Below are 26967 nucleotides of genomic sequence, written 5' to 3' on the forward strand. Positions count from 1 at the left end.
TCCCACTACATAAATCTCACGAGCTGAAAATCTTTCATCCGCAATTTTGTTGGGTATTAATTAAATAACGCGTCTAGTTATTTGGCAGCTCGTTTCCTGCGGGCACTTGGTCAGGCGGCGGGTGAAGGGGTCTTTCCGTGTCTGCACCATGCCTCCGAAAGGGAAATCAAAGGGAGCAAAGGGAGGGAAAGGTCTGTTTGCTTTAAACATCGTCTAATGTTCTAATTGAAGTTTAAACGTCGTCTTTGTGCAAATATATATGAACGGGTATAGACACAAGTGTTATATTATTTGTTGATATACACCCTCACCGAAAACGACTTGAGCATACAATCACAGCTGACACTTCAGTGTAGTATCCAGTGTCAGAGGGGCCATCTCATAGTACTCCTCACATAAAAGATGAAGAGATGGATATTGAGCAGCAAAAGGGAGGAATGTTGGGAGGAGAGATTGTTGAAGAAATGTTTTCTTTTAAATAGGGTTTTATCATCATAGGCAGTCCCATCGAAATCGAGGAAGACTTGCTTCTACTCCTGAAGTGAGTTCTTTGGTGGCTGAACAGTCCAATACGAGAGCCACAGACTCTGTCACAGGTGGGACAGATAGTTGTTGAGGGAAGGGGTGGGATTGGTTTGCCGCACGCTCTTTCCGCTGTCTGCGCTTGATTTCTGCACGCTCTCGGCGTTGAGACTCGAGGTGCTCAGCGCCCTCTCGGATGCACTTCCTCCACTTAGGGCGGTCTTGGGCCAGGGACTCCCAGGTGTCAGTGGGAATGTTGCACTTTATCAGGGAGGCTTTGAGGGTGTCCTTGTAGCATTTCCGCTGCCCACCTTTGTCTTGTTTGCCATGAAGTCTCGTGTCTGGCATGCGGACTATAGGGTACAATTAACGGTGGGCTTACCGTGGGTCCAGGTGAACAGTGCATGGTGACTTTGTTAAGTGACATTTAAATAAGTGATATTTCAGCATCATCATAGTCAGTTTATCAAAATTGAGGAAGACTTGCTTCCACACTAAACATGAGTTCTCAGGTGACTGCACAGTCCAATATGGGAATTACAGTCTCTGTCACAGGTGGGACAGACAGTGGTTGGAGGAAGGGGTGGGTGGGGAGTTTAGTTTGCCACAGGCTCCCTCCGCTGTCTGCGCTTGATTTCTGCATGCTCTTGGTGACGAGACTTGAGGTCCTCAACGCCCTCCCGGATGCTCTTCCTCCACTTAGGGCAGTCTTGGGCCAGGGATTCCCAGGTGCCGGTGGAGATGTTGCATTTTATCAAGGAGGCTTTGAGGGTGTCCTTGAAAAGTTTCCTCTGCCCACCTAGGGCTTGCCTGCTGTGTAGGAGTTCTGAGTAGAGCGCTTGCTTTGGGAGTCTCGTGTCGGGCATGCGGATGATGTGACCCGCCCAACGGAGCTGGTCGAGTGTGGTCAGTGCTTCGATGCTGGGGCTGTTGGCCTGAGTGAGAACACCGATGTTGGTGCACCCATCCTCCCAGTGGATGTGCAGGATCTTGCGGAAGCAGCGCTGGTGGTACTTCTCCAGCGCTTTGAAGTGTCTACTGTAAATGGCCAACAACCATGTAACTGTACCCCAGTATCAAAGATATCTTCTCAGTTCCAGTAGCATCAGTCAGTCCTGTAAATCGATCTTCCATTTACGTAACTTTAGTTGACTGAGCGCAGGGGCTCTTTTTAATATGTTAGTCTAGGTTCCCTATTCATTGGTTGCTAAGGTAGATTTTCAGCAGCATGCCAATCGAGTGGAAATTGTGTGCTGCAGTCTAAACAATTAACATATATCCTTGCACAATGCAAATTGCTGATTATAAAATAGTGGATCTTATTTTAGAGACTGAACAGTGTAACCCTTGATACAATACATAGAACTTTTCAGTAGTGTGCAACATGGTGTGTTACCTAGCTTGATATGTCAGAAAGTTCCCTAGTTTTTTCCTTGGCCTATCCTGATTTTGCAGTGGTGTGGGTGATGTAATTAGCTCAAAATGTCCTTGGGCTTAGGAGAGTGTAAAACTAGGCAAGATACCCACTTCTGATCACTTGTTGCTAGAAAACAGGTGGGACAAATTTGGAGGCCTCTCACATTCAAAATTGCCTGGTCACACTCACCATTTGGGCTCACACATGAAGAATGACCATTTGGAGAATATATCAAAGGTCTGCCAACAACCATGGAACTGTACCCCAATATCAAAGATATCGGAGTAGACATTCCGACATTCCGGGCCCGTACGAAGTTTCTACGGACCCGGGAAGGCATCGGAAAAGCTGGTTTTCAGCGCGCAATACGCATGTGCTGAAAACCGGCTTTTTCGATCTGTCAAGCTGGCAGATCGTAGACATATCTGGAATGAGGATGACACATCGGGAGCGAGGACATTTCTTGGGCAAGATTGTGGGATTTACATTTGCCCAGCAAATGTTCTCAAAAATCTTGCGCCTGAAAAAGCAGGCGCATAGCTACTTTTACAGGCGCAAGTGTTTTAAAACACACAAAAACATTGTAAAATAAAAGTATAAACATATAGTTTGTTAAAAACCCTCCCCACTACGGTAAGTTTATTTTTAACCGTAATTAGAAAAACTTTTTTAAAAATTGGGAAAATATTTTATTTTTTTTGCATAATAACTTTAATTTCAATTAATTTTAAATATGTGTGGTCTGTTTTTTATTTTTTTATTGTTTTGTGTGTTTAGTTTTGTTCCCATTAATAGCACTGAGAACTCGTAGATACGCGCGTCTCAGTGCTATTAATGGGAACCTGTGAAATACTTACCTGATTGGCTGAGCAGTCACACATGACTGCATCTTCTGCGTGGGACAGGAGCGAGCTTTGCAGCGCGGGAAGAGAAGGCCTCCCCATCAGAATTCAAGGCGCCTGCTAGACCACCAGGTTCTCTGGTAAAAAATCTCCAGCGAGGAGGCAATTGCCCGCGGGAAGACCTCCAGAGGAATTTCTGCCCCATCTTCTTGGGTCTAGTGGCGTCAGTCACTCCTGTAAATGAATCTCCCGTCCCTTAAAGAGCTGGAGTAGACTCATACACTCCAATGTCTACTTGTATGATCATGTAACTCAGGTTTGTAACAACGGTACTCTTTTCTGATTTGAACTGGATATTCATGTATTTTGCACATGCTGTCCAATCTTTTTGAAGGCAGACTTGGGAAGCACCTTGCAGAATACCTGTACAAATTATTAAGCTACTTTATTTCACATCAAGGGAACATACAGAGCAACAGGTATGATTGGATTACTGCTTGACGAGTAGTACTAATTAAATTAAGTAAATCCAAGCATAACTGTTGCTCTGTATGTTCTCTTGATGTGAAATAATACAAAAGAAATGAACATGCTATACTTCTTTACATCAGTGTGTCATCTTGCTTGACTTAAACAAAATGCCTCCTAACTACCCTCCTGCATTCTACTTCTAAGCCTTGTGAAGACTTGCGCTTACAGTTTTCTATTTAAAGACCTGACTGCCTGAGTCTGCGTCTCTTAACTTTTTATTTCTGTGCTGGCAATGTAAAAAGAAGCCCTATGCCATGCACCTGGGTCCAGGGACACAATGGCTATGAGGTATTTATTGATTGTTGAGACAGGCTAACCAATTATTACTGTATAGTCTTTGGGGAATCAAAGTTTAGCTCATTAATTGTCAAAAAATCCAAAAATAACATGGCTGTAGTTCTGGATCGTGCCACCGTTGGCTGAATCCCTGTGATTTGTGAGTTACTAATGCATTTGCTTTGAAGACAAAGAAACATATTCCATTTTTGTATATTTAAGGTGGTGCAGCTAGTGGTGATAATGCTGATAAGAAAGATAAAGGACCCAAAGGAGGTAATGCAGTGAAGGTAAGTGATCAAATCCTATAGCATGTCAGGTAGCTTATTTGGTAATATTCTCACCTCCGAGTCATAGGTTATTGGTTCAAGAGCAATATCAGCACTTTAGGATATCATCTAGGCTAATACTCCAGTGCAGTACTGAGGGATTTCTGCATTGCCAGAGGTGACGTCTGTTGAATCAGACATTAAAACCAAACCTGATCTTCAGAATGTTGACGGTCCAATTAAAACCTTTGAAGAGTGGAAAGCTGCTCCTGACATCCTGGCAAGCATTACTTTCTTAACCTATACCAGCTTAAAATAATACAGTACATTAACATGGCTGTTCTGGGACATCACTGCCAGAATGGTTCGTCTGTTTGCCTACAAAACGCTTTTTTAAACAAAAGTGTGATTTTAGGTATTACAGGTTGAGCATCCGAAATCCGGAATTCCAAAATTCGGAATGTTCCGGAAACTGGAAAATGTTCCAAAATCCTGACTCCCCTGGCCCTCGGCGACCCGACTTCGCCCCAGCCCCCGGTGACCTGACCTCGCCCCGGCCCGACTTCGCTCCGGTCCTTGACAGCCTGACCTCGCCTCTTCCCCTTACCATGGCGGACCGACCTCGACCCCTTACCTCGGCTGCCCGACCTCACCTACCTCGGCCTAGGCAAAGATGTTCCAAAATCCGGAAATATCCAGAATGGCCTCGGTCCCGAGGTTGCCGGATTTCGGACGCTCAACCTGTATTATGAAAAATCCTTTGATGTGGAAGTTAGATAAATGCAAGCATTATCTTACATTATTGGTATAATAAAATAGTACAGTCTGCTTTTAATTAGAAATGTCTGATAATTTGAATTTGTGAGCATTAAATTCCCACGTTCCTGTTTTATTTATGTTGCTCAATTCAAATTATTAGATAATTCCATTTTTTTAGTACAAAAACAACTTTGAAGGATCAAGAGTAGATTGTATTAATGTGTATTACAGTACAAATACTCTGCAATGGATTTGTAAATTTGAATTCTTGAATACCATTGAATTAGAATAGCTATGCTGTTCCGAGAAGGTGCTGAATAAAGCCCAGATATTGCCCACAGGATTAAGGAACTGTAACTAGTTGGTCACAAAAGATGCATAGTTTTTTAAAATATTTGTTCCTGGGATGTGGACGACACTGGCAAGGCCAACATTTATTGGCCGTCCCTAATTCCCTTGAGAAGGTGATGGTGAGCAGCCTTCTTGAACCGCTGCAGTCCGTATAGTGAAAGTAACTCCATGGTGCTGTTAGGTAGGGAGTTCCAGGATTTTATCCCAGCGACGATGAAGGAATGGCAATATCTTTCCAAGTCAAGATGGTGTGTGACTTGAAGGGGAATTTGGAGGTGATAGAGGTCGCAGGTTTGAGAAGTGCGTTCATAGGAACATAGAAAATAGGTGCAGGAGTAGGCCATTCGGCCCTTCGAGCCTGCACCACCATTCAATATGATCATGGCTGATCATGCAACTTCAGAACCCCATTCCTGCTTTTTCTCCATACCCCTTGATCCCTTTAGCCGTAAGGGCTATATCTAACTCCCTTTTGACCATATCTAACTCCCTTTTGACCATATCTAACTCCCTTTTGACCATATCTAACACCCTTCAAAGAAGCTTCGGCGAATTGCTGCAGTTCATCTTACAGATAGAAACATAGAAAATAGGTGCAGGAGTAGGCCATTCGGCCCTTCGAGCCTGCACCATCTAACTACATCGAACTCCTTTTTGAATATATCTAACAAACTGGCCTCAACAACTTTCTGTGGTAGAGAATTCTACATGCTTACAACTCTCTGAGTGAAGAAGTTTCTCCTCATCTCGGTCTTAAATGGCTTACCCCTTATCCTTAGACTGTGACCCCTGGTTCTGGACTTCCCCAACATCGGGAACATTCTTCTTGCATCTAACCTGTCCAATCCCATCAAAATTTTATGTGTTTCTATGAGATCCCCTCATTCTTCTAAACTCCAGTGAATATAAGCCTAGTCGATCCAGTCTTCATATGTCAGTCCTGTCATCCCGGGAATCAGTCTGGTGAACCTTCGCTGCACTCCCTCAATAGCAAGAATGTCCTTCCTCAGATTAGGAGACCAAAACTGTACACAATATTTAAGGTGTGGCCTCACCAAGGCCCTGTACAATTGTAGTAAGACCTCCCTGCTCCTATTCTCAAATCCTCTCACTATGAAGGCCAACATGCCATTTGCCTTCTTCACCGCCTACTGTACCTGTATGCCAACTTTCAATGACTGATGTACCATGACACCCAGGTCTCGTTGCACCTCCCCTTTTACTAATCTGTCACCATTCAGATAATAATCTGCCTTCCTGTTTTTACCACCAAAGTGGATAACCTCACATTTATCTACATTATACCATATCTGCCATGTATTTGCCCACTCATCTAACCTGTCCAAGTCACCCTGCAGCCTCTTAGCATCCTCCTCACAGCTCACACTGCCACCCAGCTTAGTGTCATCTGCAAACTTGGAGATATTACATTCAATTCCTTCGTCTAAATCATTAATGCATATTGTAAATAGCTGGGGTCCCAGCACTGAACCTTACGGTACCCCACTAGTCCCTGCCTGCCATTCTGAAAAGGACCTGTTTATTCCTACTCTTTGCTTCCAGTCTGCCAACTAGTTCTCTATCCATGTCAGTACATTACCCCCAATACCATGTGCTTTAATTTTGCACACTAATCTCTTGTGTGGGACCTTGTCAAAAGCCTTTTGAAAGTCTAAATACCCCACATCCACTGCCTCCCCCTTGTCCACTCTATTAGTTACATCCTCAAAAAATTCTAGATTTGTCAAGCATGATTTCCCTTTCATAAATCCATGCTGACTTGGACCGATCCTGTCACTGCTTTCCAAATGCGCTGCTATTACATCTTTAATAATTGATGTGCCGCTGGTGGAGGGAGTGAATGTTTAAGGTGGTGGATGGGGTGCCAATCAAGCGGGCTGCTTTGTCTGGATGGTATGGAGCTTCTTGAGTGTTGTTGGAGCTCCACTCATCCAGGCAAGTGGAGAGTATTCCATCAGACCCCTGACTTGTGCCTTGCAGATGGTGGAAAGGCTTCGGGGAGTCTGGAGATGAGAGACTCGTCGCAGAATACCTGGCCTCTGACCTGCTCTTGTAGCCACAGTATTTATCTGGCTGGTCCAGTTAAGTTTATGGTCAATGCTGACCATGTTGTTGGTGGGGGATTCGGTGATGGTAATGCATTGAATGTCCACGGGGAGGTGGTTAGACTTGTTATAGATAGTCATTGCCTGGCACTTGTGTGGCACGAATATTAGTTGCCACTTATCAGCATAAGCCTGAATGTCATCCAGGTCTTGCTGCATGCAGGTATAGAATCATAGAATCACAGAAGGGGACCATTCAACCCATCGAGCCTGTGCTGGCTCTCTGCAAGAGCTTTTCAGCTAGTCCCACCATTCCCCTGCCCTTTCCCTTGCAAGTTTTATTCCTTCACATACTTATCCAATTCCCTTTTGAAAGCCATGATTGAGTCTGCCTCCACCACACTTTTAGACAGTGCATTCCTGATTCTAACCACTCACTGTGTAAAAAGGTTTTTCCTCATGTTGCCTTTGGTTCTTTTAAAGGATCCTCGAGGAATGAGTGACCATAACATGGTTGAATTTCAAATTCAGTTGGAGGGTGTCAAACCAGTGTCCTAAGCTTAAATAAAGGAGACTACAAAGATATGAGGGCAGAGTTGGCTAAAGTGGACTGGGAAAATAGATTAGAGTGTGGGACGGTTGATGAGCAGTGATGGACATTTAAGGAGATATTTCATAACTCTGAACAGAAATATATCCCAATGATAAGGGATAACCATCTGTGGCTAACTAAGGAAATAAGGGATGGTATCAAATTGAAAATAAGGGCATACAATATAGCCAAGACTAGTGGGAGGCCAAAGGATTGGGAAACATTTAAAAACCAGCAAAGAACGTTTAAAAAAAATAAAGATAGGGAAGATAGATTTTGAAAGTAAACTAGCATGAAATATAAAAACAGATAGTAAGAGTTTCTACAGGTACATAAAAAGAAAAAGAGTGACTAAAGTAAATGTTGGTCCGTTAGAGGATGAGACTGGGAATAATGGGGAGCCAGGAAATGGCAGCGACTTTGAACAAATATTTTGTATCGGTTTTCACGGTAGAAGACACTAAAAACATCCCAATAGTGGATAATCAAGAGGCTATAGAGAGGGAGGAACTTAATACAATCACTATCAATAAAGTAGTAGTACTCGGTAAAATAATAGGACTAAAGGCAGACAAGTCCCCTGAACCTGATGGCTTGCATCATAGGGTCATAAAAGAAGTGGCTGCAGAGATAGTGGATGCATTGGTTGTAATCTACCAAAGTTCCCTGGATTATGGGGAGGTCCCAGCAGATTAGAAAACCACAAATGTAACGCCCCTATTTTTAAAAAAAAAAGGAGGCAGACAGAAAGCAGGAAACTGTAGACCAGTTAGCTTAACATCTGTTGTTGGGAAAATGCTGAAGTCCATTATTAAGAAAGCATTAGCAGGACATTTGGAAAAGCATAATTCAATCAAGCAGAGTCAGCATGGTTTTATGAAAGGGAAATCGTGTTTGACAAATTTGCTGGAGTTCTTGGAGAATGTAACGAGCAGGGTGGATAAGGGGGAATCAGTGGATGTGGTATATTTGGATTTCCAGAAGGCATTTGATAAGGTGCCACATAAAAGGTTACTGCACAAGATAAAAGTTCACAGGGTTGGGAGTAATATATTAGCATAGATAGCGGGTTAGCTAACAGAAAAGAGAGTCAGGGTAAATGAGTCATATTCCGGTTGGCAAACAGTAACCCGTGGGGTGTTGCAGGGATCGGTGCTCGGGTCTCAACTATTTACAATCTAAATGACTTGGATGAAGGGACTGAGTGTAATATAGCCAAGTTTGCTGATAATACAAAAATGGGTGGGAAAGCAAATTGTGAGGAGGACACAAGAAATCTACAAAGGGATATAGACAGGCTAAGTTGTAGATACTGGATTCTTTTCCCTTCAATCTGTTTCAGCGAATTCACTGACACACGAACACTTTTAGTCTTAGCAATATAAGACCTTTATTCGAGATTCTCCGGCCGGGACCTGTTAAGATAAAGGGAACACTCGATTCGAGCCTGTCCACCTTTCTCCTGACAAGTCTCGTAACAGTACAAAAGCTCAACACTTATACATTGTTACAGCAGAACACATTTGAGTGACACTCAATTTATACAATCATTGGTCGATTTCCCCCATAGCATACCCAATTGCAGGCTAACAACTCTCCAAATAGGGCGGGCTCCAGGGATGTGTTTATTGTTTCGATTTTCATAGCATTTCCCTATTTCATGGCTGGATATAGCAGCCCCTCGTCTGACTCATGTCTAACTTTTGCTTTTTCGCGTAACTCGTGTTTGACCACAACTCTGAGTAACCCCTTTTTGTGCTGACATTGTAGTTATCACAGCTTGACATCTTTGGTCAGCCATTTACCCATGATTCCCTATCTCCATCCTTTTGCTACCTTCTCTAGCCATCTACCACTTTCGCAATCCTTTTTCACATTCTCATTCCCCCCTTTTATCATTCCATGATAACCCTGGTGATTATTCCAGGAGTATCGCATTCAGCCGTTCGCATTCTTGTTTCTCATACTCTTCTTGATTCTCGAGTAAATCTTTAGTCTGTTGAACCAGATTTCGGGAGCCCGTGACTGTAAGAGTTTGCTCCAATTTTGCCATCATTACTTTACAACAGACATTAAAGCAACCAATAATCAGACAACAGGTAACTATTATCATAACGAGAATAACTGCTCCATGCATTAAATAAGATCCCCAGGATCCTCCAAATAACCAATCCAACCAACTATTTCCTTTCTCTGGGTATACCCCCTTTTGGGGCATGGGACAGTGAGTGGTCCTATAGTTCCTACTGCAAAAAGGACCGGGAGGGTCGGTGTTGCTGTCTTGAAGGTGCCGTTGAGGAGGAACACAAATCCTTCCTTAGCTCTATAACACTTTACGTCGGTGTTGCGAACACTCGTGAACTGCTTATACCACCAATTGCTAAGTTCCCTTGAATTTGAGCCTGATCCTACCAATTGGTAAGCATCAAACGGGTATGCCCATGTTTCTGAGCTAACATGAGTTCCGTTACACTGACCGCAGATAACTTGCCTTCCTGCGGTCACGTTCAGGCATCTTTGCTCGTTACAGGTACAGGTACAGGTAAACTGGCACTTACGCACTCGACAGTGCTGACGGGCACACTGCGTCTGCACACAGGTGGCGTTCCCGGGGACCAGGGCATATACACAACCCCACCCTTGTCCTGAGAAGCAAAGCGGGTAGCTTGCAATGTCCGAGCATACCGCTCCGTTCTTTCCCTGGGATCCCCTGCACTCAGGATTCATGGAGTCTATTAATTCCACACACCTTCCCGGTATACCCCTTCTATATTCGCCCGTTTGTCCCTCACAGGGTGCGTCCGAGGTATCCGCCGTATATAAGTCGCGGGGAGTCCACCCAGGGGTGGCCACGAACAGGGCCTCTACTGATTGGGCTAGTGGGTAACATACAGTTCGATTACCATGCAATCGGGTATGGGTCTGATAAAATAAGTTATCCTGTAGCCCTTCTAGTTCTGCTAGGATAGCACAATTATACCTGCTAGCTTACACATGTTTAAATAATTTTAGACGATACTATACATTAGTTAACAATAAGATAAGGATAGCTCAGAAAACAGCTAAGTCTGCTTGTTCCTTTCTCCTCCCGTGTTCTTGGCGTTTTTCTTCCTGCCCCAAGGATGTGGTTTATTCAGCTATGGAGGAGAGGAAGTCTGGAACAGAAACAAGGGTTAGGACGACCAGTGAGAGGCTCATTATGAAGTAATAAGTTTAGAGTGGTGCAGGTGAACCCAGGCACTTCTCCCTTCAACCTTAGCTGCGGTGGGGGTAGTGAGTAACACCTGAAAGGGCCCCTCCCATCGTGGCTCTCGTCCCTTTCGAATCCATTTCTTAATCAGGACATAATTCCCTGGTGCCACGAGGGACGATTCGGGTAAAACTGGGAGGTCGAGGTGAGCCTCTCGAACCTGGTTGTGAGCTAGTCGCAGAGCCTGAGTCAGAGAAAGAACACATCTACTATTACTAACACATATTTGTAACACTGAACTTTTTGCAACTCAATGTAGTCCAACTGCAAGGTCTCAAAGGGACCTTCTGGTAGGGGCGTCTTACCCCAATCACAGGGGACTCCCTTCCCTGGATTATGCTGTTGGCAAACAAGGCAGCGACTACTGATGTTCTGGGCTAGCATCTGGAGTCTAGAGTGCCACCAAGTGGCCAAAAGCGTGTCACTTGTTGTCCTCGCTCCACAATGAGTAGCAAAATGCATACATTCAATAACCCATAGAGCCAACTTGTCAGACATGCAAGTCTGTTCCGCGGGAGTGGTCCAGAGTTTAGAAACATTGTCATAAGTACATCCATAATCTTTCCACAACAGTTTATCTTTTTCAGGAGCGTCCTCCTGTGCTTTAATGACATCTTGGATGGTTGGCATTGGTTTTTCCGAGGCTAACTTATCCTTGGCAGGACTTTTAGTTTGACTCATCATTCTAGGCACCACCATTTGTTGTCCGCAAGAGGCCTGTTTCGCCTCTCTGTCAGCACGGTGGTTTCCTATATCGACCGGAGAGTTTCCGGTAGTGTGGGCAGTGCACTTGACAATGGCAATACGTTTAGGGAGCATGGGAGCTTGCAACAAATCAGATACTAGTTGCTTATGGGATATCTCATTCCCCTGTGAGGTTAGGAATCCCCTGTTTTTCCATAATTGTCCGAAATCATGGGCTACCCTAAAAGGCATACCTAGAGTCGGTATAGATATTGACTTTGAGGTCTTTGGCCAAGATACAGGTTCGGGTGAGGGCGAATAGTTCAGCTTGTTGGGCAGAATAGGCAGTTTCAAAGGCGGCAGATAAACAATCATGACTGGGTTCTTCCTCATCTTGGGGTGGCTCAGTAAGAAAACAGGCCGGATTAATGGCAGTACAGTGCCAAAAGGTCAGCTTAGGATTATTCAGTAGGTAGATCTCATATCTGCTTTGCCTGACCATGGTAAGGTGTTGAGTCTGCAGTTGGCCCAGGAGGGCAGCTACGGAGTGAGAGGTGTACACAACAATATCCTGCTGGAGGGTAATGTTGGCAGCGGATTGAAGGCTATTGTAGATGGCGGTTAATATTTGAGTACATACAGGGTGCCCCAAGGCAACGGGGTCTATTTTGGAAGAGTAGTAGGCAACAGGCCTATGCTTATCCCCGTGTTTCTAAGTTAAGACAGCAGTCGCACAGTCTTTCAGGATGGTACAATACAGTTGAAAGGACCGGTCATAGAGGGGCCGGCCCAAAGCCGGAACTTGCAGCAGGGCTGTCTTTAGTTCCTTAAAGGCTTGGACGTCTGCAATTTTTATTTTAAAGCTGCCTTCCTCATTTGTATACGGGGTAAGGTGCTTAGTCATCAGGGCAACGTTAGGGATCCAGGATCTGCAGTAATTGATCATCCCCAACCACTGTCGCATTTGTTTAGCCGTGCTAGGGACTGGAAACCGGCAAATCGGTTCGTCATCCGGGGAGGTTCTTTGTACAATCAAGTTACGTAATCGGGGGACGGTTGGCCAAAGGGGTTGTTCTGGGAGAAGTTAGTGTAAGATCCCCGTCCTCTCCCCCCTTGCCCCCCTCCTCTTCTTCCTCTTCCTCTTTCGTGCCGACGGGAGGGACACTCTCTACTCCAATGTCCTTCTTGCCCACAATTAAAGCATTCATCTCGTCTTTCCCAGCCCCGACCTCTTCCCATACCAGGCCGGGGACAGTAGGGCGGTCTGTAATTAGCGGGGCCCTGGGCCATTTGGGTGTTGGGTATATCCGTATCCTTGGTTATCCACCCATCCCTTTACACAGTACTGTGGTTCCATCTGGTATCCCCTCGGGTCGGACCAGGGTCCTCTCCGTGGGGGTTCTTCCTTTCTAGTCACATATTCGGCTTTGACCAGGGTCAGGGGTGCGCCTCCTCCTTCCCCTCCTTTCTTCTCCTGCCAATAATATTTTACCGCTCTTTCCATTTGGGCTCTACTGTTATCTGCCCAATTCATATTATTTGTCCGGATAGCGTGAGCAATCGAATAGGGCAGGCACTGAAGTAGAATAGCGCAGAATTGAGGTGAATTGTCCCCTGTCCTGAAGGCATTATCTCCTGATTGACCTCCGTATATTTCAATAAATCTTTCCATGAATTCGTCGGCAGTTTCTTCTCGTTTGGGTTTAGTTTCTAATACTGCTGCCATACTGATGGGCTTCTGAAGGTTCTTGCTGAGAGCATTAAAGATAGCGTTTAGGCGATCCTGGGCATTATTAGGGTGAGCAGTCACTAATGCATCATGGGTGGCTCGCCTCAAATTTTCTAAGAACCGGACGTGTTCAGTCGGGTTCAGGGTTGCTGCACTAAGGACCACAAGTCTCTTGATTCTGCATTATAAACTGAAATAGTAGTTCGAAGATGATCTATAAACTGGAGTCCGTTTGGGCTTGTCGCTTCGTTGGTGTAGGGTTACATTTATCTTTAACTCCTCTCGCCGGAGTGTAAGGTGGAGGAGGATGGGAAAGAGGCTGTGACAAAGGGTCAGAGGCTGCAGGAGGCGCCGTTGGGCGTGGCTGTGTCCATTCATCAATTTCATCATCAGCCTCGGTCAACGCAAAGCCAACCATTCGACTACGTAGTCTATCTGTACCCTTCTCAGAGGTCCCAAGGGAACTCTTAGTACGTTTCTCGTGCACGCACTCTTTCTTTAGGACGTCTACAGTTTTAACATGTCCTCCTTCTGTCAAGGACAGCCCTAGTTTAGTGGCGTTCTCCTGCCAGCTTGACAGAAGGGACTCATCTTTCAGCTTTTGACAGTACTGTCTCCATTTGGCTATTAAATCCTTTTTTAACCACCGGGACCATATATATATATTTTTTTACTCAACAAACCTATCCTTTGTGCATTTCCTGGCTCCGTAACTTATCATCCGAATATACGTAATTCAATAAGGTTCACACTCTTAAACTTCCCACATACAGGACAACACTACGAAGGGTTAAAAAAAACTTTCACTGTTTGAAAAAGTGGGTGGAGCTAAAACAAACCACAATTCCCCGGTTTCCCCACACAAGCTTCCTTCTCCACAGTAAAAATCATACAAGCATTTCTCATTTAAAACAGACGTTCACAAGAATCTCTCTTTCCTATTAATTTTTTTGATCCATGACCTTTCAGGGAATTCGTAGTTTTATCTAAATTACCCATCCTTGTGTCGCCGCACGTTGGATCAGGGTCCTAATTAATCCAAATTACCTCCACGTCGTCCCGTGTTAGTTCGAGTTTAGCTTGCCCAGAGCCTAGGTGGACCAAGTGATGTACAAGATCGACACCACTCCTGGCGCAAGTACAATTTAAAATTTACACAATCCCGTGTCACCCCTCGGCTTGCGCGATTTCTCTCTTCGTGTCGCTACACGGTTTCCTACGCGATTTCTCTCTTCGTGTCGCTACACGGTTTCCTACGCGATTTCTCTCTTCGTGTCGCTACATGGCTTATCCCAAATCTCTGCGTTTTTCTATGTGGCCCGCGCTATTTTTCTCTTCGTGTCGCTACACGGCTTCCTAATTAAATCCAATCAGTGCCTAGACGGGCCAAGTGATATACAAGGTCGACGTCACACCTGACTTGGACACTTATTTCCCAAGTTTAGAAAGTGTTCGCCAGATTGACCTGGATCTCGTTCAGACACCACCTGAGAACCAGCGAGTGGCTAAACTTTCCTCAGACTTTTGAAACCGGTGGAAACTGGAGCAGTATTGAAATTATACTTACTCCAGTGGCCATTTTCCTCTCGTTTCGTCCAAGGCTAGTCTAGCTCTTAATTCGCAAGTTTTCGGCAGTCGTCTGTTGAGATCCCACTTCTGACACCAAATGTAGATACTGGATTCTTTTCCCTTCAATCTGTTTCAGCGAATTCACTGACACACGAACACTTTTAGTCTTAGCAACATAAGACCTTTATTCGAGATTCTCCGGCCGGGACCTGTTAAGATAAAGGGAACACTCTCGATTCGAGCCTGTCCACCTTTCTCCTGACAAGTCTCGTAACAGTACAAAAGCTCAACACTTATACATTGTTACAGCAGAACACATTTGAGTGACACTCAATTTATACAATCATTGGTCGATTTCCCCCATAGCATACCCAATTGCAGGCTAACAACTCTCCAAATAGGGCGGGCTCCAGGGATGTGTTTATTGTTTCGATTTTCATAGCATTTCCCTATTTCATGGCTGGATATAGCAGCCCCTCGTCTGACTCATGTCTAACTTTTGCTTTTTTGCGTAACTCGTGTTTGACCACAACTCTGAGTAACCCCTTTTTGTGCTGACATTGTAGTTATCACAGCTTGACATATTTGGTCAGCCATTTACCCATGATTCCCTATCTCCATCCTTTTGCTACCTTCTCTAGCCATCTACCACTTTCGCAATCCTTTTTCACATTCTCAAAGTGAGTGGGCAAAAATTTGGCAGATGGAGTACAATGTGGGAAAATGTGAGGTTATCCACTTTGGCAGAAAAAATAGAAAAGAAAATTATAATTTAAATGGAGAAAAATTGCCAAGTGCTGCAGTACATAGAGACCTGGGAGTCCTTGTGCATGAAACACAAAAAGTTGGTAGGCAGGTACAGCAAGTAATCAGGAAGGCAAATGGAATGTTGGCCTTTATTGCAAGGGGGATGGAGTATAAAAGCAGAGAAGTCCTGCTACAACTGTACAGGGTATTGGTGAGGCCACACCTAGAGTACTGCGTACAGTTTTGGTCTCCGTATTTAAGGAAAGATATACTTGCATTGGAGGCTGTTCAGAGAAGGTTCACTAGGATGATTCCGGAGATGAGGGGGTTGACTTATGAAGATAGGTTGAGTAGGTTGGGCCTATACTCATTGGAGTTCAAAAGAATGAGAGGTGATCTTATCGAAACATATAAGATAATGAGGGGGCTCAACAAGGTGGATGCAGAGAGGATATTTCCACTCATAGAGAAAACTAAAACTAGGGGACATAGTCTCAGAATAAGGGGCCGCCCATTTAAAACTGAGATGAGAAATTTCTTCTCTGAGGGTTGTAAATCTGTGGAATTCTCTGCCCCAGAGAGCAATGGAGGCTGGGTCATTGAATATATTTAAGGCGGAGATAGACAGATTTTTGAACGATAAGGGAATAAAGGGTTATGGGGAGCAGGCAGGGAAGTGGAGCTGAGTCCATGATCAGATCAGCCATGATCTTATTAAATGGCGGAGCAGGTTTGAGAGGTCAAATGGCCTAATCCTGCTCCTATTTCTTATGTTCTTATGTTGCCAATCACCTTGAATCTGTGTCCTCTGGTTTTTGACCCTCTCAAAGGCCTTCACATCCTTCCTAAAGTGTGGTGCCCAGAATTGGACACATACTCAGTTTTGGCCGAACCACTGTTTCATAAATGTTCATCATAACTTTGTTGCTTTTGAAGTCTATGCCTCTATTTATAAAGCCCAGTTTCCTGCATGCTTTTTTAACCACTTTCTCAACCTGCCCTGCCACCTTCAACAATTTGTGCACATATACCCCCAGGTCTATGTTCATGCACCCCCTTTAGGATTGTACCCTTTAGTTTATGTTGCCTCTCCTCATTCTTCCTAGCAAAATGTATTACTTCTCACTTTTCTGCATTCAATTTCATCGCCATGTGTCTGCTCAATTCACCAGTCTATCTATTCTTGAAGTCTATCATTATCCTCCTCACTGTTCACTATACTTCAAGTTTTGTGTCATCTTAAATTTTGAAATTGTGCCCAGTACTCCTAAGTTCAAGTCATTAATATATATCAAGAAAAGCAGTGGTCCTGGTACCGACCTCTGGAGAACACCTTCCTCCTGTCCGAAAAACAACCGTTCCCCACTAATCTCTATTTCCTGCCCATAGCCAATTTTGTATCCATGCTGGCACTGTCCCTTTTATTCCATGGGCATCAATTTGCTGGCAAGCCTATTATGTGGCACTTTATCAAATGCCTTTTGGACATCTGTGTGCACCACATTACCTTCATCAATCCTACTCCGTTATGGACTGCTTTGTTATTTGAGGAGTTGCGAATGGAACTGAACCCTGTGCAATCATCAGCGAACATCCTCATTCTGACCTTATGATGGAGGAAGGCTCATTGATGAAGCAGCTGAAGATGGTTGGGCCGAGGACACTGCCCTGAAGAACTCCTGCAGCGATGTCCTGGGGCTGAGATGATTGGCCTCCAACCACCACAATTATCTTCCTTTGTGCTAGGTATTGTAGATACTGGATTCTTTTCCCTTCAATCTGTTTCAGCGAATTCACTGACACACGAACACTTTTAGTCTTGGCAACATAAGACCTTTATTAGAGAATCTCCGGCCGGGACCTGTTAAGATAAAGGGAACACCCTCGATTTGAGCCTGTCCACCTCTCTCTTGACAAGTCTCGTTACAGCGCGAAACCACAGCAGTTATACATTTTCAAAACAGAACACATTTGATTAGCACTTAGTTCATCCAATCACTTTCTGCTTCCCCCAGAATACATCCAATGGCAGGCCGACAGGTCCCCCAGACAGGGCGGGCACTAGGCCTAGCGTGTTTACAGTTTCGGTGCTTTGTATTTCCCTATTTTATGGCTTGTTATAGCGTCTGACTTATACCTGACTTCGTGTTTGACCACAACTCTGAGTAATCCTTTGTTTGTGTATACAAGGCAAATATCGCAGCTGGACAATTTCTCTTGGCCATTTTCCCATGATCCCTTACTAACACATTCGCAAACCTTCTATCTACATTCTCAGTATGACTCCAGCCAATGGAGAGTTTTCCCCTTGATTCCCATTGGCTTCAATTTTACTAGGGCTCCTTGATGCAGTCAAAGATCAATCACTCTTACCTCACCTCAAATTCTTTTATCCATGTTTATACCAAAGCTGTAATGAAGTCTGGAGCCGAGTGGTCCTGGCGGAACCCAAACTGAGCATCGGTGAGCAGGTTATTGATGAGTAAGTGCTGCCTGATAGCACTGTCGACGATGGGAAGGTAACTGGTCAGATTGGATTTATTCTGCTTTTTGTGGACAGGATGTACCTGGGCAGTTTTCCACTTTGTCGGGTAGATGCCAGTGTTGTAACTAAAATAGTTGTAGCTGTACTGGAACAGCTTGGCTAGAGGCACGGCTAGTTCTGGAGCACAAATCTTCAGTACGACAGCCGGGATGTTGTCCGGGCCCATAGCCTTTGCTTTATCCAGTGTGCCCAGCCGTTTCTTGATACAGGTTGAACCTCTCTTATCCAATACTCCTTTATCCAGCACCATACCTCGCCCGGCACCATTCCTGGCCATCGGGTGGTGCATGTGCAGAACACGGCCAATCAAAATCCTTCCATCCCTGGTCTCAGTACATTTAAAAAAAAATTCATACAGGGTACTCACCAATATAATCTTTCCTCGATGTTGGGGTTATTGGCTGCCTCCGCCTTGTCGCCCTGCTGGAATTCCTGCAGCCACAGTTCTTGGCCGGCCGCTCTTCCGCTCAGTGCTCCCTCTGGGGGGGTCGGGCCGGCGGGCTGCGTCCTCGGGCCGGCCGCTCCTCCGCTCAGTGCTCCCTCTGGTGTTTGGGCTGCGTCCTCGGGCCCGCTCGGGCCGCGCTGACTCTTCAAGGCCCGCCGACACATCATCCCGCTAATTCTTCGGGGTCGCGCTAACTCTTCGCGGCCCACTTGGGCCACAGACCTCCTCCCCCTCCCCCCCAGACCTTGAGCCACCTCTCTTTCCCCACCGGGCTGATCTCCCCTCATCTGGCAAAATCCCTCATCTGGCATAGGTCAGGTCACATGGAGTGAATCGAATGGGCTGAAGACTGGCTTTTGTGATGGTGGAGACCTCAGGAGGAGGCCGAGATGGATCGTCTACTCGGTACTTCTAGCTGAATTTGTTTGCAAACTCTTCAGCCTTGTCTTTTGCACTTACGTGCTGGGCTCCGCCATCATTGAGGATGGGGATATTCATGGAGCCGCCTCTTCCCGTTAGTTGTTTAATTGTCCACCACCGTTCATGACTGGATGTGGCCGGACTGCAGAGCTTTGATTTGATTCGTTGGTTGTGAGATCACTTAGATCTGTCTATAGCATGCTGCTTCCGATGTTTAGCATGCATGTAGTCCTGTGTTGCAGCTTCCCCAGGTTGGCACCTCATTTTTAGGTATGCCTGGTGCTGCTCCTGGCATGCTCTTCTACACTCTTCATTGAACCGGGGTTGGTCCCCTGGCTTGATGGTAATGGTAGAGTGAGGGATACGCTGAGCCATGAGTTTACAGATTGTGGTGGAATACAATTCTCAGTTCTGCTGCTGCTGATGGCCCATAGAGTCTCATGGATGCCCAGTTTTAAGCTGCTAGGTCTGTTCTGAATCTATCCCATTTAGTACGGTGACAGTGCCGCACAACACGATAGAGGGAGGGTGTCCTCTGTGTGAAGTTGGGACTTCATCTCCACAAGGACTATGCGGTGGTTACTGCTACCAATACTGTCATGGGCAGATGGATCTGCGGCAAGTAGATTGGTGAGGAAGAAGTCAAGCAGGTTTTTCCCTCATGTTGGTTCTCTCACCACCTGTTGCAGGCCCAGTCTGGCAGCTATGTCCTTCAGGACTCGGCCAGCTCGTTCAGTAGTGGTGCTACCGAGCTACTCTTGGTAATGGACATTGAAGTCCCCCACCCTGAGTACATTTGTGCCCTTGCTACCCTCAGTGCTTCTTCCAAGTGATGTTTAACATGATTCATCAGCTGAGGGAGGGCATTAATCCAGGTCTCTGGATTACTAGTTCCCTTGCCAATGCTTGACTTGAAGCCATGAGACTTCCATGAGTTGATGTTGAAGACTCCCAGAGCCAATCCCTCCAGACTGTATACCATTGTGCCGCCACGTTTGGTGGGTCTGTCCTGCTGTTGGGATAGGAATGGTGATGGAGGAATCTGGGACATTGGCTGCAAGGTATGATTCTGTGAGTATGACTATAATCAGGCTGCTGTCCCAATTTTGGCACAGGTGTTAGTGAGGAGCAGGGTCGACTCGACTGGGTGTCGTGTTCGAAGCCGGTGACGAGGTCGATGGCGGATAAGAACATAAGAAATAAGAGCAGGAGAAGGCCATACGGCCCCTCGAGCCTGCTCTGCCATTTAATACGATCATGGCTGATCCGATCATGGACTCAGTTCCACTTCCCTGCCTGCTCTCCATAACCCCTTATTTCCTTATTGTTTAAGAAACTATCTATTTCTGTCTTAAATTTATTCAATGTCCCAGCTTCCACAGATCCACAACCCTCTGAGAGAAAAAATGTCTCCTCATCTCAGTTTTAAATGGGCGGCCCCTTATTCTAAGATTATGTCCTCTAGTTCTAGTCTCCCCTATCAGTGGAAACATCCTCTCTGCATCCACCTGGTCAAGCCCCCTCATAATCTTATACGTTTCGATAAGATCACCTCTCATTCTTCTGAATTCCAATGAGTAGAGGCCCAACCTACTCAACCTTTCCTCATAAGTCAACCCCCTCATCTCTGGAATCAACCTTGTGAACCTTCTCTGAACTGCCACCAAAGCAAGTATATCCTTTCGTAAATATGGAAACCAAAACTGCATGCAGTATTCCAGGTGTGGCCTCACCAATACCTTATATAGCTGTAGTAAGACTTCCCTGCTTTTATACTCCATCCCCTTTGCAATAAAGGCCAAGATTTCATTGGCCTTCCTGATCACTTGCTTTACCTGCATACTATCCTTTTGTGTTTCATGCAGGTCCTGCTGTATTGCAACACTTTGCAATCTTTCTCCATTTAAATAATAACTTGCTCTTTGATTTTTTTCTGCCAAAGTGCATGACCTCACACTTTCCAACATTATACTCCATCTGCCAAATCTTTACCCATTCACTTAGCCTGTCTGTCCTTTTGCAGATTTTGTGTGTCCTCCTCACATTGCTTTTCCTCCCATCTTTTTGTATCGTCGGCAAACTTGGCTACGTTACGCTCAGTCCCTTCCTCCAAGTCATTAATATAGATTGTAAATAGTTGGGGTCCCAGCACTGATCCCTGCGGCACCCCACTGCTTACTGATTGCCAACCTGAGAATGAACCATTTATCTCTACTCTCTGTTTTCTGTTTGTTAGCCAATCCTCTATCCATGCCAATATATTACCCACAACCCTGTGAACTTTTATCTTGTGCAGTAACCTCCTATGTGGCACCTTGTCATGTCTTCTGACAGTCCAAATACACCACATCCACTGGTTCCCCTTTATCCACCTTCCGGTTTTATTATTCTTGTTTTTCATAGCAATTTGGTACAACTGAGTGGCTTGCTGGGTTATTTCAGAGGGCAATTCAGAGTCAACCACATCGCCGTGGGTCTGGAGTCACATAATAGGCCAGATTAGGTAAGGATGGCAGATTTCCTTTCCTAAAGGACGTTAGTAAAGCAGATCGGTTTTTACGACAATCCGGTCATTTCATGGTCACTATTACTGACACTAGCTTTTTATTCTAGATTTATTTAATTAACTGAATTTAAATTCCCCAGCTGCCATGGTGGGATTTGATCATTAGTCGAGGCCTCTGGATTACTAGTTCCCATATTCTAAACATTACACCCTTAAATCCAGGGTGGTCATAATGGGAAATGAGGTGCAGAAGATCCCCACATAATTTCCTGCATCTTGCTTATCAAAATTTTGTTCGAACTACTCCAATAGTCTTTAATTTTTTGTGCTATCTGTGTTGCCCTGCCTCATTTTCTAAAAAAAATTACACCTTTAAGACATGGTGTTCAGTTTTTACAATTATATTTCTATTTTCTCCTCTGCTCCCCTGAAGATATTGACGATTACAGAAGTACAGTTGCCAGGAGACCTCGATGGCTCATCCAAGTGGCTATTCTTAATGTGTGCACCTGACACAGAGTATTAACTATTCAATGGCAGAGGCAGAGGGTCCAGCCAATCTTGTTCTCATCCAACATTCCCACACGTGCACTTTCTGCTAAGGGTTATGGGATAGCAATCAGATACGGGAACCCTGGCTGATATTTTTCTCCTACTTAACCTAGGGGCACTGAAGACAATTGGAGCACTCTTACAACTACTCTGGAGGGGATCAGCTAACTCCGTACAAATTGGAGTTCAAACCTCAACCTTTCTTTTCTATGGGGCTCAGTACCACATCGAGTTATGTATTTACCCACGAACCCATCAACGAAGTTCTGGGTTAAATTTTTTTTTGGTTTAAAAAATTAATGTTTCAAAAATCCCAATGAGCTTACATCTATTTGGCAGCATTAATCCTGAATACTTGTGTTGCAGGTGAGGCACATTCTTTGTGAAAAGCACAGTAAAAGTATGGAAGCTATGGAGAAGTTGAAATCTGGCATGAAATTTAATGAAGTGGCTAGCCAATACAGTGAAGACAAAGCCAGGCAAGGAGTAAGTACTAACTGAAATATGTGGAAGTGGTTATCATGATGCATCTGATTCCCAGTGGTAATATTGGGCCCAAGTTTCGGCCTCAGTTGCTCCTGATTTTTTGGAGCAACTGGTGTAGAACGGAGTATCTTAGAAATTCAAATTCTCGGCATTTAGTTTGCTCCAGTTCTAGTCAGTTAGAACAGTTTCACTTTGGAACAGAATTATTTTTTCAAAAGGGGGCGTGTCCAGCCACTTACGCCTGTTTTCAAAGTTTCGGCAGTGAAAACTTACTCCAAACTAACTTAGAATGGAGTAAGTGAAGATTTTTGTACGCTCGAAAAAACCTTGTCTACACTTTAGAAAATCAGGCGTAGGTTACAAATTAGGTGTAGGGAATGGGGGGGGGGGGGGTTTAAAGGGAAGTTTACAAACATTAAACACTTCAGTTTTACAAATAAAGAGCCATCAGCAATAATAAATGATAAAAACATCAATAAATCAACCAATAAATCAATCAAAAAAAATTAATAAGAAATATATTTTTTTTAAATCAATAAATAAAACATTCTCTACTTACCGACTGCAGCACCGGGAGCCCTCCAACAGCATGCTGGGATGCCCCCTCCCGGTGTGTCTCTGTCAGTGTCTCTATCTCTCTGTCTGCCTGTCTGTCTGTGTGTGTCTCTCACTGTCTGTCAGTGTCTGTGTTTCTGACAGCGAGGGGAGGGGGGGGGCAGGGGGAGGGGAGGGAGGGGGGCAGGGGGAGTGGAGTGAGAGAGGGGGAGGGATGGGGGAGAAGGGGGGGAGGAGAAGGGGAAGGGGGGAGAGGAGAAGGGGAATGGGGGGGAGAGGAGAAGGGGAAGGGGGGAGAGGAGAAGGGGAAGGGGGGAGAGGAGGAGGAGGAGAGGAAGGGGGGGAGGAGAGGAGGGGAAGGGGAGTGGAGAGGAGGAGACGGGGAAGGGGGGGGAGAGGAGGGGAAGGGGGGGGAGAGGAGGGGAAGGGGGAGAGGAGGAGAAGGGGAAGGGGGGAGAGGAGGAGAAGGGGAAGGGGGGGAGAGGAGGAGAAGGGGAAGGGGGGGGAGAGGAGGAGAAGGGGAAGGGGGGGAGAGGAGGAGAAGGGGAAGGGGGGAGAGGAGGAGAAGGGGAAGGGGGGGAGAGGAGGAGAAGGGGAAGGGGGGGAGGAGGATAAGAGGAAGGGGGGAGGAGGAGAAGGGGAAGGGGGGAGGAGGAGAAGGGGAAAGAGAAGGGGGGGGAAAGAGAAGGGGGGGCAGAGGAGAAGGGGGAGGGGGAAAGGAGATGGGGAGGGAGGCTGAACGGGCCGGGCCGGACTTCGGGCAGGGCCGGTCCCCAGCACCAGATTTACAGGTCAGTGGCGTTGGGTTGGGGGGAGCGCGGGTCGGGGTCGGGAGCACAGGTCGGATCGGGTCGGGTCCGGTACGGGGGTGGGGGGTGGAGGGGGACAGTCGGGAGCACGGGTCGGGAGGAAGCAGGAGCTGGGCGTGGGAGGCAGCCTTATGCACGCAGCCCCAGTGAGGCCATTCGGCCAGAGCTAGGGGCTGCGTGCTTCGGGCCCCTCCCACACAGTTTTGGGCGCCTGGAGCTACTGCACATGCGCGCCCACTGTAGAGCGCATGTGCAGAGGCCCCGGCACTGTTTTCAGTGCAGCGACCTGGCTCCGCCCCCTACAGCTCGTGCTGCGCCGCGCCAGGCTCAAGAGGACCAGCAGGGAGCCAAAACTTGGGCCCATTTAGTGGAATTGTTAGACTGTAAATATTTTTGCACTCTTGACTTGTTGCTAAATGCCAAATGGCTGTAATCATTATCTGCCGCGGGACCAGGTTGACATTGTTTACTCCGGCATTTCAGTGAACCTATAGGACTTTACTATAAAATTGCTTTGTGGCCACTTCAGCATTGATTTTTTTATTGAAGAATAGTCATCTGGATTCACTGCATAATTACCTTGGACCAGGTTGGCAATGTTCACAGTGCCACTGAAGGACCAGATATGGGTTCACTACAAACTGCTTTAGGGTTAGTTTAGCGGCAGTTATACAGTCACTGTATTCTGTGTTAAAATGCTTTTGGTCAGGTTAGCAAAATTCACATTCTGTCACTGTGAAAAAATTAAGAATGCTTTTACTTGATTGGGTTCGTTTGTTAAAATATTCCCACTTAAGGTCATCCTTAAAATGTATCAGGGCAGACTGTGCTATCACATGTCCCGATGCACTGATGTCATTCTGTTATAATAGCCTTAAACTGGTTGAACAATGGCAGTAGCTCTCTATTGCCATATTCAGAACCTCTTGTGAAAGCTGACATAATCCCAACTAAGAACAGCTCCCAGTTATGGAGCCCCACACAAATCAAATAATTACAGGCCAGTCCATGATTTAATCTGTGCATGATTATGCCGACCAGTACAGTTCAGATAAAGATTGCAACCTGACTTTGTGCAACTTTGCTGCTTGCAAGATATAAAACACAATTTTTAAACTGTATATAAATGTTTTCTTTCTACACTTTTCCAAAAAATTGCAAACGTGAAACTGACTGTTTTCCTTCTTAGGGCGATCTGGGCTGGATGACCAGAGGCTCGATGGTGGGACCCTTTCAGGATGCTGCTTTTGCTCTGTCCATCAGCACAACAGACAAACCCATTTACACAGATCCCCCTGTCAAAACCAAATTTGGCTATCACATCATCATGGTTGAAGGAAAGAAGTAAAATGTATTTATTTTCCGTTCTCAGAAAATCCATATTTTTAGTAAGAAATGGAACCCTTTCCCCTTCTTTTCTCAGCTACACACCAGGTGCAACGAAGAATGGACAGCCTGCTCTCAGGCCTGCTGCAGTATTATTTTCACATGCTGAAAAGAAGTGCACGAATAATTCAGGAAAGACTCCTTTTATATCCTTTCCCTCCTATAAAAATGACTTTTAGTACATCATTATTTTTCATCCAGAGAAAAACCACTGCAAGTTGTACACTTCTTTTTTCAAATTTTGATTTGTTGATGAAATATGTCAAAATAAACAGTATGAAGTTAAGCACTATTCCTGCATTGTAAACTTTATTTAAAGTTTAATCAATAATATTTTACAGCACTTATTGTCAGTCTTGGTTCTATGAGATGAAAAACTACTAACAATATTTGTAATCATTCCCCGGTAGCTGAGTGGGTGACTGCACCATTCTGATACAGAACCACACAGAGAAGGAAGTCAGGAAGTTTGAAATGCAGGTCTGTTCTGAGTTATCTCATCTGAGCTGAGGTAGTTGTACAACCTCCACAACTGTCATTATGGACACCCGAGTATCTCAATTCAATTGAAAATGTGCATGATTACACCAATGGAGTTGTCTTGCATGTCCTGAAATGGGAAGTCTCCCATCTCGGGTCAGTCAGTTGCGTACAGAGACAAGGTACCTCTTCAGATGAAGAGAGAGGAATAGAGCAAGATCTCTCTTGCATATGTCTAAAGAACCAGTTCAAGAGCAGCATGTTGAGGGACTTGGGAAAAGAGTCAGCTCCTCACCATATTAGTCACCAAATGATGACAGGGGAGAAACCAGAAGAGACAAAATATATTTACTTCAGCTTCACTGCCATTTTATTGTCTTCAGGCCAGTACTGTGAGTTGCTGTTGCCTACCTGTGTCATATGGTCTTTGGTTTCAACAGTGTATCATAACTTTTCTTTGAAGGTAAGACTCATCACAGTATTTCCCCTTCCCTATTCTTAGGTCTCCAATGAAAGAGAGCAGGCAAGTGGGTGATCTGCTCCTTCCACCTGCCTTGCTCTGAAACCAGCTGGTAGATGTGCATGGGCAGGCCAGCACGATGATGCTCTCTCTGATTATTCTTTGTGACTTCTGTCTGGACCACCCCAAAATTGCTGTGGCTGAGATTGGTAATTTGCTGTGTGCGTGAACTTGGGCGTGAGCCAGTTATTGAATGATACAGACTTTGTTGTTCTTTGTCATCCTCTGCTAATATTTGAGGGTGCTTCAGAAGTTAGTGTCATGGCTGATTACATTTTAAAACCAGCTTGACTACAGCAATGGTGGGCAAAATACGGCCCGCGGGCCATATCTGCCCGCCAAGTCATTCTGTCCAGTCCAATTCAGAAATTGAATACGAGCTGGAGCTCAAGCTGCACATTCGTCTATCCACTTTCACTTCTCATGGGTCAGAGACAGACCAGAACTGCAGCCAAGGAAAAAACAGTCATACTTCATTCAAATGAATAATTTGCAAAAGCGATTCTCCCTGGCCCGATCTTAAAAGGATCCGTTCTGTAATTCTGGGCCCCAATGGCGGACGTTCCTAGCCAGAATGCACCGCGTACTCAAATATGCCCTATCCAATTTTGAGTGGAGTCATGGCTACTCATCTCCACAAATCTTCTACCGAAGAAAGT

The 26967-nt window shown here is 45.3% G+C and overlaps 1 protein-coding gene across 1 annotated transcript; it reads left to right on the forward strand.

Moving 5' to 3' along the window:
• Window positions 1-25: 25 nt before the first annotated feature.
• On the forward strand, window positions 26-25600 carry pin4 (protein (peptidylprolyl cis/trans isomerase) NIMA-interacting, 4 (parvulin)). The gene is made up of 4 exons (XM_070883019.1): window positions 26-191; window positions 3811-3878; window positions 22439-22558; window positions 25112-25600. The coding sequence occupies exons 1-4, from the start codon at window positions 149-151 to the stop codon at window positions 25268-25270; spliced, it is 390 nt and encodes a 129-aa protein (XP_070739120.1). The 5' UTR covers window positions 26-148; the 3' UTR covers window positions 25271-25600.
• Window positions 25601-26967: the final 1367 nt, after the last annotated feature.

This window comes from Pristiophorus japonicus, chromosome 6 (genome assembly GCF_044704955.1).
Source record: "Pristiophorus japonicus isolate sPriJap1 chromosome 6, sPriJap1.hap1, whole genome shotgun sequence".
In the NCBI taxonomy this organism is placed as follows: Eukaryota; Metazoa; Chordata; class Chondrichthyes; family Pristiophoridae; genus Pristiophorus; species Pristiophorus japonicus.